This window comes from Monodon monoceros, unplaced genomic scaffold, assembly GCF_005190385.1.
Source record: "Monodon monoceros isolate NGI ecotype Baffin Bay Population unplaced genomic scaffold, NGI_Narwhal_1 Super_Scaffold_16, whole genome shotgun sequence".
Lineage (NCBI taxonomy): Eukaryota > Metazoa > Chordata > Mammalia > Artiodactyla > Monodontidae > Monodon > Monodon monoceros.
The window spans coordinates 837,190-856,532 of NW_021703772.1; the positions used below are offsets into that span (position 1 = coordinate 837,190).

General features: G+C 62.8%; 1 protein-coding gene across 1 annotated transcript in view; it reads right to left on the reverse strand.

Moving 5' to 3' along the window:
* CROCC2 (ciliary rootlet coiled-coil, rootletin family member 2) overlaps positions 1-19,343 on the reverse strand; it is a 77,729-nt gene that overhangs the window by 2,186 nt on the left and 56,200 nt on the right. The window contains 17 exon segments of the mRNA XM_029225589.1: positions 617-710; positions 712-784; positions 1,188-1,270; positions 2,232-2,375; positions 3,055-3,222; positions 5,879-5,968; positions 7,086-7,281; positions 7,552-7,609; positions 7,612-7,777; positions 8,179-8,582; positions 12,391-12,500; positions 14,329-14,496; positions 16,454-16,772; positions 17,542-17,570; positions 17,572-17,642; positions 18,389-18,588; positions 18,877-19,234. Coding sequence (XP_029081422.1) covers positions 617-710; positions 712-784; positions 1,188-1,270; positions 2,232-2,375; positions 3,055-3,222; positions 5,879-5,968; positions 7,086-7,281; positions 7,552-7,609; positions 7,612-7,777; positions 8,179-8,582; positions 12,391-12,500; positions 14,329-14,496; positions 16,454-16,772; positions 17,542-17,570; positions 17,572-17,642; positions 18,389-18,588; positions 18,877-19,234 — 2,731 coding nt within the window.

Consider the following 19,343-nt stretch of genomic DNA (forward strand, 5'->3'; position numbering starts at 1 on the left):
AGTCTGGGCTGAACTTCAGAATCCTTCTCAACACAGCCACCAATAATCAGGCAGAGCTGACAGGCAGAATGAAACCTATTTTTTGTGCAGTTCACAACATATGGCAACTTCGTTACTAGGTTCAGTCAGAAAGGAAGGCCTGACAGGACAGCCTATTTTAAGTGCGGGATCGTGATTGGAATGGGTGGGCTCCAGGAGCTTTGGCCCTTCTCACCCCCATGAGTCCTGGAGGGAGGAGGTGTTTGGGGGTGGTGGCTAGCACCTGCGGACGCAGGAATTTCCTGGGCTGGCTGGTGCCCCGCAGATGTTGTAAACACGTCACTTACAAAACAAAAGAGGCCATTTGGAGAGGAAACAAATCACTCTGACCAGTGTTCATGGGGGGGAAAAGAGAGAAAATGCTAACAGGTGAACCAGGCATCGGCCTAAGATGGCTGCCTCGGTCTCCGTGGCAACCAGGGCTGGATTCCCGCAGGAATTTTCCCAGAGTTTATAGGCTGGGAAAGTGGGTGGTTCTCTAACAACTTTAACGTTTACATCCTGATGCCTCTCACGGGCAGTGAGTCACGGGGCGGGGAGCACGGGGGGTGGGGTGGGGGGTTGGGGGGGACTGTACTCTGAGTCACTTGCAGCCACCTGCCACCGTGACGGCCCTGCAGTTCCTGGATACGGAGGTCTTGCCGCCTCTGTGCGCAGGGATGTGGTAGCTGGGCCCTGCGGGACATTATGTTTTTGGCTTCAGTTGGTGGAAATGTTTTCCACGTGTTTCCCCATGTTTACAGAGCTGAGGGCACGGAATGCAGCCCGTGGCTGCGGAAGCTGGCCTGCTGGGGCCTGGCCGCCGGGGTCTGGCCGGGTCAGCACATCCACATCGGTGCCAGGGCCGATGCCGGCCGCGGGAGGCTCCGTGCAGCCGGGGAGGGGCGCGTCGGAGAGCAGCGGCCCCGGAGCTCGGGCCACGCCAGCCGGAGGCGGGGGTCCCAAGGGCTGGGGGAGCTCTGTGGTCAGGGGATCAGAGGGTGCCCACTGACTCGCGGCACGGGTGGTGGCTTCCCTGGCCCGGTGCCCCTCGAGCTCGGCCCCCCGGCTGAGCAGCACGAGGCGTCGCTTCCCCAGCAGCGATTCTGCTGCCGGGCCGGTCAGGGCAGCGGCAGCCGGGCCACCCAGGGGTCGGGAGCCGGACTCACTCCTTGGCCTGGAAGGCCTGGCCGAGGCGGGCTCGTCGCCGCTGCTGCACTTCCTGGTCCCGCGGCTCCTTCAGGCTGGCCACCTGGGGACAGGGCAGGAGCTCAGGCGGGCGGGCGGGCCCCGTGGCTGAGCTCCGTGACCGGAAGGGCTGGGAGGCCGCGGTCCACGGCTCCCAAGGGGGCGGTGTGCGTGGAGGGAAACCCCGGCAGACAGACAGACTCACCAGAGGCCAGATGGGGCGTGCAGGGCCCCACCTCTGATCAGGGTCACCCCCCCCCGTGGGCTCTTAGGGACCCGGGTGACCACCACTCACAGTGGGTGGACCTCCTTCCACTCAGCCATGAACACACTCAGAATAATGAGGAAATAATGCTCCTGGGCTTATAAATCGAGCAAACGTGGCTTGGAGGGTCAGGGACACCAACTCAGGGTGGCAGTGGGCCGTCACTTTATGTCTCTGCGTCTCAGTTCCCTCCTCTGTTCCCTCATCGAGCAGCGCCCCCGAGGCAGAGGCAGAGAGCTGGGAGCCCGCGGGGCAGCCCCGGCTGGCATGTCTGTGTATGTGTGCGCGCACGTGTGTGTCTGTGTGGGTGTGTCTGTGCACATGCATGCGTGGGGGGGTGTGGTCAGCACAGGCACACACTCAAGGCTCTGTGCTGCTTTGTTACTGCCCCGCCCCCCCCGTGCGCTGCTGCCCCCGCGTCCCTGACTCCGCAGGACAGCGCAGCGGCCACCGCCGCGAGGACTGCCACGCGCCAGGCACCATCTGGACTTTTCACACTCAGCAGCCACCGGCTGAGGGACTGTCCTCACCCCTCTTTATGGGGGGCGATGGCGGCACGGAGAGGGTGGTGACCCGCCCAGAATGCCCCTCCGCCCCTCAGTGAGGTGTGGGAGTGACGGAGGGTAGTGTGGGGTCCCGTGGGGATGGCCTGGAGCCCACCGGGCAGTAACGCTGCCGGAGGACCTCGGGCTGGGGCCAGGCGGGCGCAGGGACCCTCCCCTCCCTCTGCACCCCCGCCGGGCGCTGGGTCCCCGCCCACCTGCTTCTCCAGCACCTCCACCCGCTGCCGGTGGGTCCTCTCTCGGGACGCCAGGGCCTGTGCAGCCTGTACATGGGCCCCGTGCAGCCGCTCGGCCTCCACCACCAGGTCTCGCTGGTGCTGGGTGGCCAGCTCCTGGAGCCGCTGGGCATAGGGGAGACCCCAGGCACCTCACTGTGGCCTGCCCACCCAGGGCTGCGCAGAGTCCAGGGACAGGCGCGTCCAGCCCTCCCCTGGGGACCCCCAGTTGGCCCGGCTGCCCTCTGCTGGAGCCCGGGGCCTGGACAGGACCGGAAGGTGAGCGGAGGGTTTCGTAAACACATTCGGCCCCCGGGCCTTGTCTGCTTCGGAGCCCCACCCACAGGCCGGCAAGGTGAGCCTTACATCTGTTTTAATGGCATCCTAGTTTCCACTTGGCTGGACCGGGGGTCCCAGAGGCATCGCAGGCTCATTCTTGCCCCCACCTCCCTTGCCAATTCCTTGTCTGGCGATAGGAGGTCTGTCCAGTGGTGAAAGGGGAGATACCCCAGAACACACGGGAGCAGCCCCTGCACCTGCCTGTAGGCTTGCCTGGCCCTGTGTTTCCCACACTCCCCCCCCTTCTGGTCCATGCACTGGCTCACGGTCCCCTGATGGTCCCCCCACTCCCACGGGGCCCATGGAGCCCTGAGACCTGAGGTGTCGCCCTGGTGGACCCCTTTGTTGTCTGGGGCTGCGTCTCCGCACCTGTTCTGTGTAGGAGTGGTCCAGCCTGCCCTTCCCATCTGGGCGTGTGCATATGTGTGTCCAAGCACGAGACAGAAGCACTGGGACCCACACCCACCCGGACACCCCCAGCCCCAGGCCCCGGCCCACTCCCAAGACTGGGGTGCATGGAGCCCAGCTGGTTTTGCCTCAGGGCCCTGTCCGCTTCCTGGTGCAGGCAGGTATGGTCCAGCGGCTCCTTCTCGGCCCCCGCCCTCACGTTGTCCCCTTCCCTCCTCAGCTCTGTCTACAAGAGCAGAACCTGCCACAGTCTCTGGGGGGGGTGTGAGCTCAGGCCAGCCTTTTCCCTGGAGAGCACGTGAGGTGCCCCCGGGAGGGGCTCTGGATCCCCTGAGAGCTGGCTGGGTCGGGGGAGGGTGCTCCCTGGCCAGGATGCCCAGTGGCCTGGGCCATCCAGCATGTGGGGCTGCTATGAGAGTGAGGGGGGACCACCAGTCACGTTGCTGTCCTGCTTTGGGCCAGCTGCATCTCCTGGTACCTCCAGGCCCTTGCAGCGCCGCTCCCAGCCTCAGGGAGCCTCTGCGCGCTGCATCCTGGCGCCCCTGCACCTCAGCGCCTGCAGCTGGCTCACAGGCCCCAACCTCTCCCTGACCAGGTCCCAGCCAGCCTGTGTCCTCTGTGTCCCTGTCCCCACAGCCCGTCTTCCTTGGAACGGCCCGCTGCTTGAGTACAGCCCCCTCCTGGCCCCCATCCTCACCATGCAGGCATAGGACGGGGGGAAGAACTGGGGATGAATGTTGGGTGACCAATGAAACAAACACTTTTGGTGGGAAGGTTTGGGGGCTCCTTTTTGCCCCCTTGTGGATGGTCCCTTTGGAGGAAGGAACTGACACTCAGGGCAGGCCTGGCCCGTCAGCCACTGGGGCAGGCTGGGAATCTGGGCCCCAGACCAGACCTGTCCACTTCCCCAGCTCTGGGCCGGGCGGGACACTGGTCAGTCCCAGCCGCTGGAGGCCCAGGCCTGTCCTCTTGCCCTCAGGCTGGACAGGGCCTGGTCTCTCGGGGTGCCCTGGGACATGGCAGATCGGTCTCGAGCGCAACGTGACGGGGGCAGTGTCCAGCGTGTTACAGAAGGAGGGAACCCTTTCTTCTTCAGGACTGAGGAAAACAAAGGGTGCCCCTCCACTGAGAAAGGAAGTCCTGTTTCTTTAAAAATCCAGTTACACTCCTGGGCGTGCATGTTAAAAAGAGAAGAGAAAAGTGAAATCCAAAGTAAATAAACGGCCGCATCCGGGTTTCCCCTCCTGAGACACCAATAAAGGGTTTATGGGTTTTCGGGCCCCTCACAGCTGACCTCCTGGAACTCATTAGCTGTTCCTCCCCTCCCCCATCTGGGCTCCAGGGACCCACGGTTGGCTCTGCTGCCCGGGGCAGTGCCATCTCAGCCTCCCAGCCCCCAGGCCCCCTACCCCGAGCGGCCACGGGAGCCCTTGGCTTCCCCAGCTTGGCACTGGGCCTGCCCTTCAGGAGAAGCTGCAGGGTCCTGGTGACCATGCCCGGCTGGACAACCCTTCTTTGTGAGAGGGCAGGTGGCCTTGTGTGGACAAGCTGGCCGCTGGCTCTCAGTGACCTGATCTGCTGGCCTCTGTGCCTCCGTCCTGACCCCAGTTCTGTCTCCAGGGTCCCTGCCTTCCATGGCCACCCCACTGACCTGGCCACTTTCCTCTGGAAAACCGTCCTGTCCCCGAGCCCACCTGAGCTGGACAGCGTGCACATGGTGGCCAGGGCCTGCCCAGGACACGTGTCCCCATGTGCTTGGGGACACGTGACCCGGGTGGCGGCTCTCCTGGAGGCTCCAGGCCTGGCAGCTCCTCGCCGGGCGGGACCTTGCTGTCCTCCCTCGGGGTCCGTTGGTCAGTCTTCTCTGGAGCCTGCCCTCCGCGCTGGGGTGCCGCCGTCACCCCCTGTGGGGACCCCACTGTTCCTAGCTCTGCACTTTGCTCCTGACACAGTGAAACACTCTCTTTCCTGCCCCTGCTGTGGCCGGTGGCCTCTGCCTCTTCTCTGGCCCTGAGCCTGTCCTTTTCACTCCTTGCTGGTGTCCACACGCCCCGCCCCCCCGACATCTTTGCCCTCCAAGTCTGAGAGCCCTGGGCACTGTCACCTCACCACTCGTCCCAGCGGCCACGACTGTGTGCTGGCGAGGCCAAGCCTGGCCCCTGTGGTGCCCAGGCCCTCCTGCCCTGGGCTGCACGGCCCAGACAAACCCCGCCCCCTCACAGAGCCATTCTGCGCAGGACCTGGCAGGCAGATGGCACAGTGACAAGCTCAGGGATCCACTGGGCCTGAGGCGGCCCCTGCAAAGTCCATGGGCTGAGCCATGTAACACGGACCCTCCACCTCCCTCTGAGAAGCCCTGGCCGGACACTGCCGCCTGGACCTACCGTGAGGGACGAAGCTTCCCTTCTCGGCCCAGTTCCCTTTACACAGCTGAGCCCAGGCTGGCAGGGTCTACCCACACCTCCGCCCAGGGCCAGTGTTGCGGTGCAAGGGACAGCAGCTGTACCCGGTCATCCGTGCCACGCCGGGAGGGCTGTGTCCCGGGAGTCCAGCTCCCGGCCCCAGGGGACAGGCAGCGAGACCTCTGCCCAGGTGTGCTCACACAGCCTCCGGCCACCACCTGTCAGGCCGCCCGGGCAGCAGGACCTAACCATGCCCTCGCCCCAGAGAGGCCTTGGGAAGGCTGCCCTGCTCTGGGGTCCAGGACTGAGCCCCTAGCTCTCCCCACTGCCAGGACTCCTGCTTCCCCCACCCCCCCGCTCAGGTGGGGACACTGAGCCTGAAGGGATGGGTGCCTCGGGTGCCTGGTCACCAGCCCAGCGCAGGCTTTCCACCTACTGCCCGATGGTTTGTCTTCCCTCTGGACTCCCTGTCCTGCCCACCCCTGGGGGTGTTGAGAGGGCATCAGAATCCCAGGCCCAAAGCCCAGCCTCGCACTCCGCCGGGGTCAGCTGGATGGGTCGTGCCTGTTCCTACGGGGCAGAGGCAGGACATCGAGGTCAAGGGAGCTGCCTCTCAGGCCACGTGACCTGGGAGGTCCCTGCACACAGCAGGCCTGCCGGGTGGGTCCACAGAGCCATAGCTGGGGTTGGGGCCTGGGTGGCATTCTGCCTGGTTCCAAGAACGTCATTTCCTTTCACTAGCCTCAGTTTCCCCATCAGTTAACCTGGGCCCCAGGAAGATGCTCTGGTGACCCCAACCCCTGATTTCAACCCAAATACCTCCACTTTGGCCCGTTTCATACGTGGAGATGGTCCATTCACGCCTGGGGACAGTTCAGCTGTCAGAATCACTGACCAGTGGGCCCCTGGGCCTCCCTGCCTTTCGCATCCTTTCTGCCCGTCTCTGGGCTGGCCCGTGCCCTGTCCTGTCCTGCATTCATTCAGCCTCTTTGGTTGGTTCTCTGTCTTGCACCCCAGCCCGTGTTGGGTCTGCAAGGGTGACGAGACAGGGCTTCCGGCACTCTTCCTGGTCTCTGTTGCGCGGGCCTACGCCCACCCTCCCGTTGCTCCCATCTGCAGGGCAGCCCCTGAGCCTTGGCTGTCCCCACCGCGGTCGGGGGATCTGGGCCCAGAGGCGGGCGGTGTGCCAACGCCACACCGCTCCAGGCAGGACTGGCGCTCAAACACTGGGAACAACGCCGCTTGTGTGTGTGCGTGTGTGTGTGCGTGTGTGTGCGTGCGTGTGCGTGCGCGCGCGTGTGTGCGTGCGTGTGCGTGTGCGTGCACGTGTGCGTGTGTGTGTGTGTGCATGTGTGTGTTTGCCATGACCTGTGGTCCTCCCCCGAGGACAGCAGAGGTAGAGTTGGGGTAAAATCACCGGAGGGCTGTGGAGGTCCACACGGTGACCTGCCAATGCCAGGCTGACCCTGAGCTTGGAGTCGGGTGGACAGGCCCAGGGCGGGCATACTCCCCACTGGCAGCTTGGGACACAGAAGCCCATCCAAGCCCGTGCCTCCCCAGCCCCCCAGCCCCTGCCTGGACGCCCGCGAGGCCCTCCCCATACCCCGCCTCCCCACCCCCAACTCTCCAGGGACCACCCTTCCACCCCACCCCCCTCTTCCGGGGACCATCCACCGGATCCGGGTACCTGGGCCCGGTGCACCGCGAGCTCCCCCTGCAGGCGGGCCGCCCGGGGCGCAGCGCGGCCGCTCCTCCCGCAGGACACGCCTCTCCGCGCGCTGCGCCCGCCGCCGCCGCCGCCAGAGCACGTGGGCCGGGCAGGGGCCGGGCAGAGGCCGCGCGTAGGCAGGTCACTCCGGCCTGAGGCTGAGCCCCCGGCTCGGCTGATTATTTTTCCCGGAGCTGTGTGTCCACAGTCCACCTTCTGTCGTAGGGGCGCCCGCAGTGGAACAGGAAACCAGGGAGAGGCCTTGGGGCTCTGACTCCCTGCGTGCCCCTCCCGCCTCGGTTTCCCCTCTGTCAGCTGGGGATTGGACGCGTCTGGGTGACTCCAGGCCTGACACCTGCCTCCAGCGTCTCCCTGGACTCCCCTTCACACGGAGGGAGCGATTCCTAAAGGGAAGGCACGGCCCTGTCCCCCCGGGGCCCCTCACCTGCTGCAGGGCCTCCCGCACCTGCGCTCCAGGGGGGCGACCTTCTCCTCTAGCAGCGCCCCCTCTGGGACAGGCCCTGCCTGTGCCTTCTGCCCTCGTCCAGGGCCTGGTGCCGCGTGTCCAGTGCTTCTGGAAGAGGGAGGCACAGGCCGCCTGGAAGCACGGCCCGGGGTGTGCTGCAGGTGAGGCTGTGGCACCTGGCGTCTGACCAGATCACGTGCAGTGGCTGGGAGGCAAAGACGCAAGAACAGGTTGAGTGCCGTGTGCACGGATCGGGCAGTTTCCGATGTAACCACGGGTGGGGTTGGAGGGGTCCTAGAAGCAGGCCTTGTTGGCCCGGCGGCGTGGGCAAAGGCGGGTTCTCCGCTGTGGTCAGAGTGGCTCAGAAGACACATCCGTTTTCCCTGCCCTGCTTCCAGCCCTTGGAAGAAAGACCGCGACAGTCCCCCGAAGTCCTCCCAAGCTCCCGGGGCGGGTGGGGCTCAGCCCCCACGCCCTCCACCTGCAGCCTTCTTCCCCTGTGCCCGCCTCGTACCCCCGTGACTCAGGCCTCCCCACCCCTGCTGCCCGAGCCCGGAGTGCTGCCGGCCGCCCCCCTCTTCCGCTGCGCCGCCCCCTCCCTGTCACCCCTCCTCTCTGAGCCTTCACGAGGACGGCGCCTGTGGTGTCCCCGGGCTGGAGCTGGTACACGGTGGGGCCTGGGGATTCTCGGGAGCACACGGATGCCGTCCTGCCCGCGAGTGTCTGGTGGGCAGGAGGTGGTGGTGACCTTTGGTACAGAGCACTCTGGAAAATCAGGAGCCGCGTCCAGCCCATTGCGGGGGCTGAGCGGGGGGCGGAGGAAGGCAAGTTGGGGGCCCCGGGATTGTCCATACGGAGCCTGCGGCGGCTTGGGCTCAAGGAGCCAAGAAGTGGAAGAAGGCGCCACGGAATGGAGAGGTAGCCCGAGGGCTGCGTGGTGGGTGAGGGGCAGGCAGTGCCCCGAGGGCTCCCAGGCTTGGACTGCGTGCGGGGTGTCCGGAGCCCACTTGCTGGGATGGGAAGGTGGGTGTGGGAGCACGTTGAGGGGTCTCCCGGGGGTCACTGCGCCGGGGGCAGTGTCACAGGACCAAGTGGCTATGGAGGCCCTGGCACCGAAGGCCAGGGAGTGGGGGGAGGAGGGGTCCAGGCCAAGTGGACTTCGGAGCAGAGAAAAGAGGAGACTGGGCCCAGGGAGGACCAGAGAGCTGGCGGAGATCGGAGGGAGAGGTCGGGCCCCTGTGCGGAAAGCTCCAGGGGCTCGGGTAGACATGGACCCAAAAAGCACCCTTTGGAAGGGACCAAAGTTGCTGGTGATCTCTGTGTCTGTGTGGGTCCCGGGAGGTTGCGGTGCTGACGGTCTGGGGAGAGGGGGAGGGGCAGCCCTTCCAGAATCCTGGCTGGGGGAGGGGAGATGGGGCCAGCAGAGAGAGGAGGGGGTGTGGGTTGTGGCGGGCAAAGAGGTGCTTGTTTAGGAAGAGGGAGACTGGGTCTAGAGCCAGAGCAGGAACACCTGAAGGCACAGGGACCCCCGAGGGCCCACCCAGGCTCAGCCCTCAAGTTTCTGTGTCTCGGCCAGCAAACACGTGCCATTCACAAGGACCCAGCAGTTGTGTCCCGGGAGCCGTGTGTCTAAGGGGGCTTTGCATCCATCTCCCACTCCGTTTTCACTGAATACAAGAGGAGGACTGGCTCAGAGGAAGAGGGGGAGCAACCGGGCACCCCCGTCCCAGGCTGGGTGAGGGCGGGACAGGTGTCGTGACCCTGTAGGAACTTTTTTGGGTCTGTCAGTTTAGAAAGTTAAAGGAAAGGGAGGGCAATGCTTGTACCTAAAATTGAGGTTTCACCCTTCTTTACAATTTTGGAAATTACAGTTTTCTGTTTGTACACATTTTCCCGTAGAAAAGCAGAAGTTTCCTTCAAATATGGCTTAAATATTTCATGGTATTTTAAAGAGGCTCCAGACCACTCGTGTGAAGCATTATGCTCCTCTTGTAGTGACTCAACGTTTATGGAATTCAAATGAACCATAATAATTGAACGGGGCACCCTTTATGAACATCTCCCTTTGCCCCACTGAGTCAGTCTCATTGCTGGCTTGCTTTGGTTCTGAGCCCTGATCCTGAATGGGGGGCGGCTGGCCGTGCATGCGTCACAAGCCTGCGCTCAGCGCGGGGGTTCAGCTGCAGGAGCGCACGAGGCTTGACCGCCAACTTCTGTGGTTCCACCCCGGGCCTGGGGAAGGAGGCAGGGCTCGGCGCGTGCCCTTGGGCCAGCCCCCAGCCTTGGTTTCCCCCTCTGCGGACGGGTGTGATGCGATCTCACAGCGTTTTCGTCGGGAGCATGAGAAGGACGGGAGAAGAACTGTGAGGACCACCCCTCCCCCCGCCCCCCTGTATGGGGGCTGCTGTAAAGTGGGGGTCTGTAGAGGCTAGAAATGCCTCAGGCACCAGCACAGCAGGCGGAGGCAACGTTCCGCACCCTGCCTGTTGCACAAGAGCAGAGCCTGCCGCCAACCCCAGCGCATCCTTCGGAGTTCAGGTCCTCAGCCTTTTCATCCACTGGCGACAATGGATCGATTTGTTCATCGGCTGGCAAGTGTCCAGTGTGGGTGAGCGCTGGGCAGCAGTGCACGGCCACCTGGCCCTGCCCTCTGGGAGCCTCGCGAGCCCTCTGGCCAGTCACAGGACAGAGCTAGCGCTGGGAAGTGCTCCAATATAAGGGGACCCCAGCGCCTTACTTTACACAGTGGGCCTCAGTAGCCCAGACAGGAGGCTGGGATCTGGTGCCGGTTAGGGACAGCTGGAAACTTCTGGACTCTGCCCTGTCCTGCTTGCCTCTTCGTCCACCCTTGTGCCAACCCCTGCTGCTTTGACCACGCTACTGTTACAGTCAGTATTACAATACTATTTCAAAAATTTCTTAGAAAATCTCAAACATCTATTCTTCCCTGTAAACTCTGCAATCAGCTTGTCCAGTTTCCCTCCAAACATACCACAAACAAAGAGACAAAACCGAACCAAGAAAGCAAACAACTGACAACCAAGAAACAACCGACAAACCAGGAACATAAGCAAAGATCCACCCAGAAGCTGATCAAAACATTATAACTGCCCCAAAGGCAGCCCCCTCTCCAGTAAGACGAGACACAGCCGCAAGAAGAGGCGCAGCGTTTATTCTTCTAAACAACCTTTGAATTAAAGAAGAAATAAAAGCGGAAACTCCTAGAGGATTGGTAAGAAAGGAAAAGAATTCATGTTAAAAACCTTTGGGGGGCTTCCCTGATGGTGCAGTGGTTAAGAATCCACCTGCCAATGCAGGGGACACGGGTTTGAGCCCTGGTCTGGGAAGATCCCACATGCCGCGGAGCAACTAAGCCCGTGCGCCACAACTACTGAGCCTGCGCACTAGAGCCCGCGAGCCACAACTACTGAAGCCCACGCACCAAGAGCCCGTGCTCTGCAACAAGAGAAGCCACCACAGTGAGAAGCCCGTGCACCGCAACGAAGACCCAATGCAGCCAAAAGTAAATAAAGCAACAACAACAACAACGTATGGGGGCACATACCAAACCACAACGAGGGAAAACACAATAACATTGAATGCTTTTACTATTGAAAGAGTAAAGCCCAGACATAAATACAGCACCATGCAACTGAAGAAATCAGAAATATTACAACAACAAAGAGTGTGTCAATAGGGATAAAAGCTGAAACGAATAAACCACATGAAAGGAGAAAAGAGATAAAAGTTGATTCTTTGAAAAGACCAATAAAACAGATGAACTGTTGGCAACTTAAAGAGAGACAAATAAAAATCTCCAACATCAGGGACAGAAACAGATCTAACTATAGATATAAATAAGATCTAACTACAGGTGTAAAAATGAAAAATGGCTGCCAAACATAAGAGCGAGTTCCTGGCAGCGCACTTGAACATGAGATGGGTGACTTCCAAATGTCCAAAACTGACCCCAGAAGAGATAGAAAAACTCAGAGACAGCGAGGGAAAAGCTGGGAGAGGAAATGAAAATGTATTACTTAAGCTGACAGGAGGGGCAGGGCATTTGCAGGTGAGTTCAATGTAACCTTTCAAGAAGGCTTAACTCCGAGGCTATTTAGATGATCCCAGGTAGTAGAAAGAGATGGAAAGCTCACCAATTCCTTTTATGAAGATAAAATACTCTTAACACACAAAAAATCTGACAAGTATGGTGCCCTAAAGGAGCACAGACATTCTTGGACAAGTATCAGGAATGCGCTCCAGCCACAGCGCGCCCAGAAGGCCGAGCGGCTCCCCACCTCGCCTCTAGAACCTGGACTGAAGCTGGATTTGGGCCCTGGGGGTGAGCTCTCTGGAGAGGAGGGGAGGGTGTGCGAGGGACTGTGAGGTGCTGGTGGACGCCGTGAGCCCCTCTGAGCCATCGAGGCTGTGACCTGGCGCTGGTCCGAGGACAGCCTCGGGCGGTCTCTCCCAGTGGGCGGGCGCCAGGCCCCCCTCCGCGCCTCGCCTGCCGCTGGCTCAGGCCCCTGCCAGCTGCCTGCAGGCCCCCCGGGGGCTGTGTTCGCGCGTGTCCTAACCTTGGGGCTCGGTTCTGCATTGTTGATCTATTGAATTCCCAGGGTAGCCCTGGAAACAGGGAGGGATTTGCTCTCAAACAAGAATCTTACTGTTTGCATAGCACAGCCTACCATTTAATTAGAAAAATATGTTTTTAATTAACTTTCTCTTGACAAACACATTGGCTTATGTGAAACGAGGGAAAAATCCAGTCCATGAGCGTGAAAGATGTTGTCAAATGCAAGCCTCGCTCTAGCTCACGCTGGCCGCCTGGCAGCCTGGCCTGGACGTGGCGCAGGCAGTGGGCGGCAGGCGGTGTGGCCACGTATCCTGAGCCCACAGCGGGCTGGAAACGCTGCAGCCTGGGTTGGCTGTGAGTGGAGAGTGCCCGGGGCCTCCGGTGACTGAGGTGTGTCTGAACCCCCTCCCGGGCGCCCACTGCAATGACCAACAGGTTACAAAAATTGGGAAAGACTTCCCTCAGCTGGAGACCAGGGACTTTGAGGGTTCCCAAAAGATGGAGAGCACATGGAGGCAAGTGGCCTAAAAATAGGATAATTGCGAATTGCCAGAATTCTTAGAAAAATTGGACAAACGATGGATAGATTCTAGCACACACAGTTTGCTCAACACTTGATCAACCAGAAGAACGAACAGGGGTAGAGAATACGTGAACAACTTCCAGCAGAGCCGTCTGCGCCCCGTGTGGAGACCCCACGTGGGCACCTCAGAGGCCGGGGCTGGAGGGGGCAGTGGGGGTGTGGAGGGGAGGCCTCCAGGGACCAGGGTCACGGTGGGGGAGGCACCAGGAAGGCCCCCACTCCCCTGGCAGGCAAGTGCCAGGGGGAGGAGCCTGAGGACAACCCCGCAGCTCTGCCCTGAGGTCGGGGCCGTCACCCTCCCTGTTCCTGGAACAGAAAAGTTCTGGAGGGGCCTCAGTGCTGTCTCTGCCGTTGCTCCCCACGTCTCCCCTTGGGCTCTTCCTCTCTGCCTTTCCTTGGGGTGTGAAACATCTGGCCAGAGACGCGTGAAGCCCCTGATGGGTTCCTCTGCAGCCCCAACTGGGAATGAGACCGGACTCCCTTCTCAAAAGGAGGAAAAGAATCACTACGTGAGCCGCTCGCGGTCAACTGTGATTCAGGAGAGCAGTCGGTCCACGGAATCTGATCGGAGGGTCTTGAATCAAAAAGAGAACAGAGTTATTGCAGGAAAGGGGAATCGTGTCAGAAAACGGTAACTGATGTTCTCGAGAAGGTGAGCCCAGCAGGGAGCCGGAGGGCGAGCCATCTGCGGTGAAAACACCAGCGCCAGCCCGGGGCCGTGGGGCGGCAGGGAGAGAAGGCAGAGCGGCTAAGACCACGGAGACCCTAAGTCCTCCCAGACTTGGTGGGAGACGCGATGAGAAGGTGAAGTTCGAGGTCAGCGAGGGGGGCAGGCCCAGAGTGCAGGGTGGGAGGCTGAGAGTTGCAGGGAGGGGGGGTGGGAAGAGACGGTTTCGAAGTGGAAAGAACTCCTATAAACTGAAGGTAGGTTTGATCCTGCACGCGGAGCGGGCTCCCCACGCGCAGGGCAAACATTTCAAAGATCAACGGGCCCTCTGGCTCCCGCTCTGGAAGGAGCAGCTCCAATAACCTAAAACACCCTCACATTTCTTGACACCGTCTGACACTGAGGTCAGAGGGCAAACAAGGCGCCTGAAATCTAAGGAAAAACAGGCCCCGCTCAGAAGAGGTGGGACCTGAGCCTGACTCAGGGAGCCATCTGTGCTCATGAAGAGCTCAGCTGACGTGTCTAACAGAACCCAACTGTGAAGGGCAGCGTTCTGAGATGGCCCGTGACCTTTGGCCGGTGTTGTCCCACGAGTTCGTCAGGTTATTGGCGAAGGGATTTGCAGCTGTAATGAAGGCTCTGCCCATTGGCTTCGAGTTCACCCAAGGGGAGGGCACCCAGCTGGGCGGGCCTAGTCCATTACAGGGCCATAGGCCGGTGCGGGGGGTGGGGGCAAGCGGCGGGCAGCCTATGAGAAGGTGTCCAGAGGACAGCTGGGAAACGGGGCCTAGTCCCGCGGCTGCGAGGAGACGCTTCCCGGAGCCTCAGGAGGGTGGACCCAGCCTCCCAAGTGTGGGAGCCCGGAGGGAGCCCAGCCCCGCAGGCAGGCAGGCAGGCCAGCGGGACTTCTGGCCAAGGACAGGGGCTCACACGTGGAGTGAAGTCAGCCGTCCATGGCGACTCGCAGCTGGGCCGTCAGAGAGGAGGATGCCGGCGGGGACTGCTGTGAGCACAAAGCCCCCGTCTCGGCAGATGTGGGCAGGGGGTGGGGTGGGGTTCAGACTCAGGGACCAGCTCTTCAGGGACCCCACCTGGGCGCTGAGGAGAAAGAAACGGGTGGGGCAGGGCTGGAGGAGGGGAGCCCTCAGAGCAGAGCAGAGCCAGGGCACAGGTGCAGAACCCCTGCTGCTGGGGGTGGCCGTGGGAGGTCCTTGAGCTCAGGTGACACACACATTCTCTTCACACTTAACACCGAACATTAGGGGAAAACACTTCAACTGTTTTAACACCCCCCCTCCCCCAAGCAGTGACCAAGAGACCAGACAACGGACGCCACCAGGATGCAGACACTGGAGGGAAGGGGCGGGCAGATGACCCCACAGTGAAAGGACAAAAAGGAAGTCGTGAGGAGTCGTTAAAGGGGCAGGTGTCTCGTCAGCGATGGAGGAAAAGCAGAGCATAAGTTATCACAAAACTTGTAAGTGGGGCAAATTCTCCTGCAAAAGGGAAAGACTCTAAGGTAGGATTGTAACCAAAGCCAGGCTGATGCAACGATGGCCGAAAACCTACAGAGCAAAGTGCAGAGGCCAGGGTCAGGAGATGGTGGGGACACTGCCAGCGTCGGGCAGAGCAGAATTCAAGACAAATAGCACGGAGCAGGGCACAGAGGCCTCCAGACCAGTAAGCAAACGTTAGAGAGAGCGTGTCAGAGAGATCTAGAAATTACAGACCCTTAGAGATAAAAGGAGACATTGCCCCAAAAAACTGTCTTGGGAAAATTCCACACATGAATCTTAGCTTCGATAAATCCAGGAGACAGAATCAAGGTGGAATATTTGAATGATGTGAAGTTTGGTTTAATAGGTATATTTCAAAACGTGTAACCTGCAAACAGGAAGCACTGTTTTCAAATGCGCATGGAACAAATACATGTGGACATACGTGTAAAATGAAACAGCCTGGCCCCGCCTCCCCTGCTTCCTCAGACCCCACACTTCCTGGGCATCTCCCAAGCCCCCAGCCAGGCACCTGGGCGCTGGGACTGAGCCCTCCGAGCCTCTCTCCAGCAGCTTCAGTCACTGGGGCCTTTGAAACAGAAATCCCCTCTCAGCTCACAAATGTTTTCCAGACTGAGCTCCTTCTCTGCTCTCTGCCCATCGCCTGCAGGAGGCCCCTCCTCAGAGGCTCCTGGTCTAGCGGGCACCTGGGACCCGGGCACCTGGGACCCAGGCCCCTGCCACCAGGCTCCAGGCCGAGCCCCACATGGAGCGAGTCAGCGCAGGCTTGGCGTCCGCACCTGCCCTCTGAGGGCAGGCCTGCCTGCCGGCTGCCCCTGGGGCCCTACAGGCCTCGCCCGGCTCACTGCTATGCTGACATGCAAGGCCATCTCTCCAGGTCCCTCCTCGCAAGGCACTGGGAGGGGGTGGCCTGGACCCGAGCCCGTGTCCTCCTCAGCCCCTCCACTCTGCCGTCTCCGTCAGCCTCGTCTTTTCAGCATGGGGCCGGGGGACCCGATTCCCTGACACCTGGGGGTGGCCGCCTCTGGGGCCTGTACCCCCCGAGCCAGGTGTGCTGTTCTTGGTGCTTTGAGGTCCTCAAGCAGCCGCAGCGGCCCAGACCCGGCTGAGCCCTGGCCCTGGCCCTGTCCTGCCGAGGGATCTTAGCACAGCCCAGGGTTCCTTGGACTTGCGGGCCTGGGTGGGGTGCAGTGAGGGGGGTCCGGGCCAGCCCCCGTCCGCCCAGGCCTGGCCCCCACCCCAGGCCCAGATCCTCACCTGAAAACTTCACCCCGGTGGCCACCTTCACACCCCAAAGGCCAGCACGTGGCATATTTACCCAAGTCCACCCTGTGCAACCTCCTTCCATGTCTGAGTGTCATAGAAGAAAATGCGGTCCCGCGGCGGCATAAATATGACCCCACACACCTGGAGAGCTCCAAGGCTAGGCCAGCGCCACCCTATGCCTGCCGCCGAAAGCACAGACCTGGGAGGCCGGGGGTCTGCCCCCGACTCGGCCCCTCGCCGACTGTGCCACCGGGGCCGGGTGGCTCCCTGCTCAGGACTCAGTGTCTGCAAATCTGTGAAATAAGGGCTGGGACCACTGCAAAGACGGCTCCACCAGGGTGGCCCAGACGAGCTCTGTGGGGGCCCAACGCCCAGGGGCCGCCTGCCCCAGCCCAGCACAGCCAGTGCCACTGCCCGCGGGGACACGGAACCCGCCCTCTCCCAGAAGCCTTCCTCCCCACCCCGCCCCCTGCCCCGGGGTGTGAGGTGCGCCCACCTGGAGCCTCGCTCCTCCGCGCCTCGGGGACACCTCCTCCTGCAGGGCCCATGCAGCCCGTGCGCCGCTCAGCTCACCCTCCGCCTGGCGCCGGCCTGTGGGGAAAGCGGGGCAGCTCACCTGGCTCCCAGGGTCTGTGGGGCTGCCTCTCGGGGATGGCCCCTCGCATTGCACAGGCTGGGAAACTGAGGCTTTGGTTTATTTAAGTGACCGGCACCTAGATGGTAGGGGCTGGAGAGGCCCCCCTCTGAAAATTCCCTGCCCTTCCTGTCCTGCCTCATAGTCAAGGTCCCCGGGGGCAGGTCTGGGGTGCCAGCTCCCTCTGCCTGGACTCCAGGCCCCTCCCCACCCTTCCTTCTCTCCTGCTGGCTTTGCTCCCGGACATCCCTCCCTTGGACTCCGTGCCAGGCCCGGGCCTGCCTCCTGGGCAGACCCAGGAGTGGGGGAAGGGGGGCAGAAAGGAGGTGGGGTGACCAGCAGGGCAGGGGGCCTCCCTCTGAGGAGCTGACGTGGGCCGAGGACCCGGGGGGGGGGAAGAGGGCTCCTGGCGGAAGGCACAGCCAGTGCGGATGCCCAGAGGTGAGACTGCAGGAGGCCGGCGTGGAGTAGTAGCTGGGGGCCAGGTCGGGGCGGGCCTTGGAGGTCCCTGGACTTTACTGCCTTGTGACGGGGAAGCCACGGCTGAGAAAGACCCCCCAGCTGCCAGGTGCTGGGGCGCCTCGGGGTAGGGGGCGCACTGGTTCCGGGGTCTGGCCCCGTGGCCCGAGCCCGAGCAGCTCCCGGGACAGACCCTCGTGGTGCCAGGAGGTGGGCTCTGGGGGACCTTGTAGTGGCGACCAGGGCAGGGTGGAGAAGGGCGGTCACCTTCCTCCGCCTCGGCCAGGCCCTCTGCAGCTGCCCGCGTGGCTCCGGGCTCGGGCGCGCTCACGCTCGGCCTCGCTCAGCCGGATGCTTAGGCTCCCCGCCTGGCAGCGCCAGGCATCCTGGGCGGGAGAACCAAGGTCAGGGGGCAGCTGGTGGGCGGGGGCGGGTGGAGGGCCAAGTACCGGGCTAGAGGGTGGGGTGGGGCAGCTCATGGCTGCTCGGGCGGGACAGGGCGGTGGGCGGCTGGGCTGGCCTGCGGGTGCGGGGAGGGGAGCACCGAGGGCTGGAGTGGCGGCTGGGGTCCCGTGTCCAGCTGTGTGGGACGGACACAGCGGAGCAGCAGGGCCTGCAGGGGCACGGGAGCTGGCCCGTAGGTGGGGTCAGGGTGACCTGCAGGGACGGCCCCCCGCCGGGATCTGGGCCTGTGTGGGGCTGGAGCCTGTCCCCGGGGCTGGCACTGGTCGGGCGGGGAGGGGGTGGGGTGGGGGTGGAAGGGGAGCAGGTGTCCGTGGAGGACCCCGTCACTGTCAGTCTGTCTTTTCCCACCCTCGCCCCTTCGAGTCTGGCGAATCTGGCGGGGGCAGCTCATGGACTGCCCTGCGGGATCCCCGGGGCAGCAGGGTGGGGTCACTGGGGCACTCTAGGGGGGCCCTGGCCAGCTCCTGGGTTGGTTCTTCAGAGGACGGGCACTGCTGCCTGGTCTGAGGACGGAGGGCAGCCCTGGACAGTGGGGCAGCTGGCTTTCGAGGGCTGCTGGTATTTATTTGTATCTGTCCCTCAGGGGCCTGCCAGGGTCTCAGTGGATCCAGGACGGACAGACAGAAGGACAGCAGACCGCGTGAGCAGCCGCTCCCCGCCCCCATTCCCGCTCCCGCCGGGCATCCCGCAGCTTCTGCGCCAAGTCCCTCAGGGCGTCCCTCACCGAGGCCACGGCCCCCTCTGTGCTGCAGTCTCCCGGGGCAGGTGAGGGCCATCGGAGCGGCGAGCGGGACCGGCCGGGGGTGCTGGCACTCTGCCGCCCAGGGGAACCCTGGGCGCCCTCTGAGCCTGCAGGACAGTGACGACTGAGAGAGCGTGGTGGGGATGCGGTGGCAGACACGCAGGTGCCCCGTCCCCCTTTCTCTCTGCCGTCCCCGGCCATGGGGAGCCTGGGGAGAGGCACAGGACTCAGGCCCCCGCTTCTCTCCTGCTGGCTCTGCTCCCAGACATCCCTCCTTTGGATTCCTAACCCTAACCCTAACCCGAGGGTCATGAGCCCTGGGGGGCGGGGGTGATGCCCCAGGAGGGTGACACAGCTGGGACAGGAGCCTGCTTGAAGCCACAGACGACACTGACCTTTGGCAGGGGAGCCGGGCCGCTTGGGGGAGGCCACGGGGCTCTGTCCCCGGAGCCCCAGGCCCAGGCGGAGCGTGGACCACAGCCGGCCCAGCTGGGCCTCCGCCTCCCTCCTGGCACCCTCGGCCTGGGCCACCTCCTGCTGCAGGCTGCCGAGCCGCTGGCAGGCCCCGTCCAGGCGAGCCTGGAGGCCATCGGCCGTGCCGCTGGCCTGCTGCAGCTTCCTGATGACGCTGTGCAGCTCGGCCCAGAGGGCCCGCTCGGTGCCCCGGCTCTCGCAGAGGCGCTCCTCCAGCTGCTCCTCCTGGGCCGCGGCCCTGGCTTCCGCCTCCACCAGGGTGTGCTGCAGCCTCAGGACCTGGGGGAGGGACTCGGGGCTCCAGACCCACCTGCTCTCTGAAGACTCCCCAGCCCGCTTGGCCTTAGCCCCTGCTCGGCATGTCACAGCTAGGGGGCTCTGGACCTGC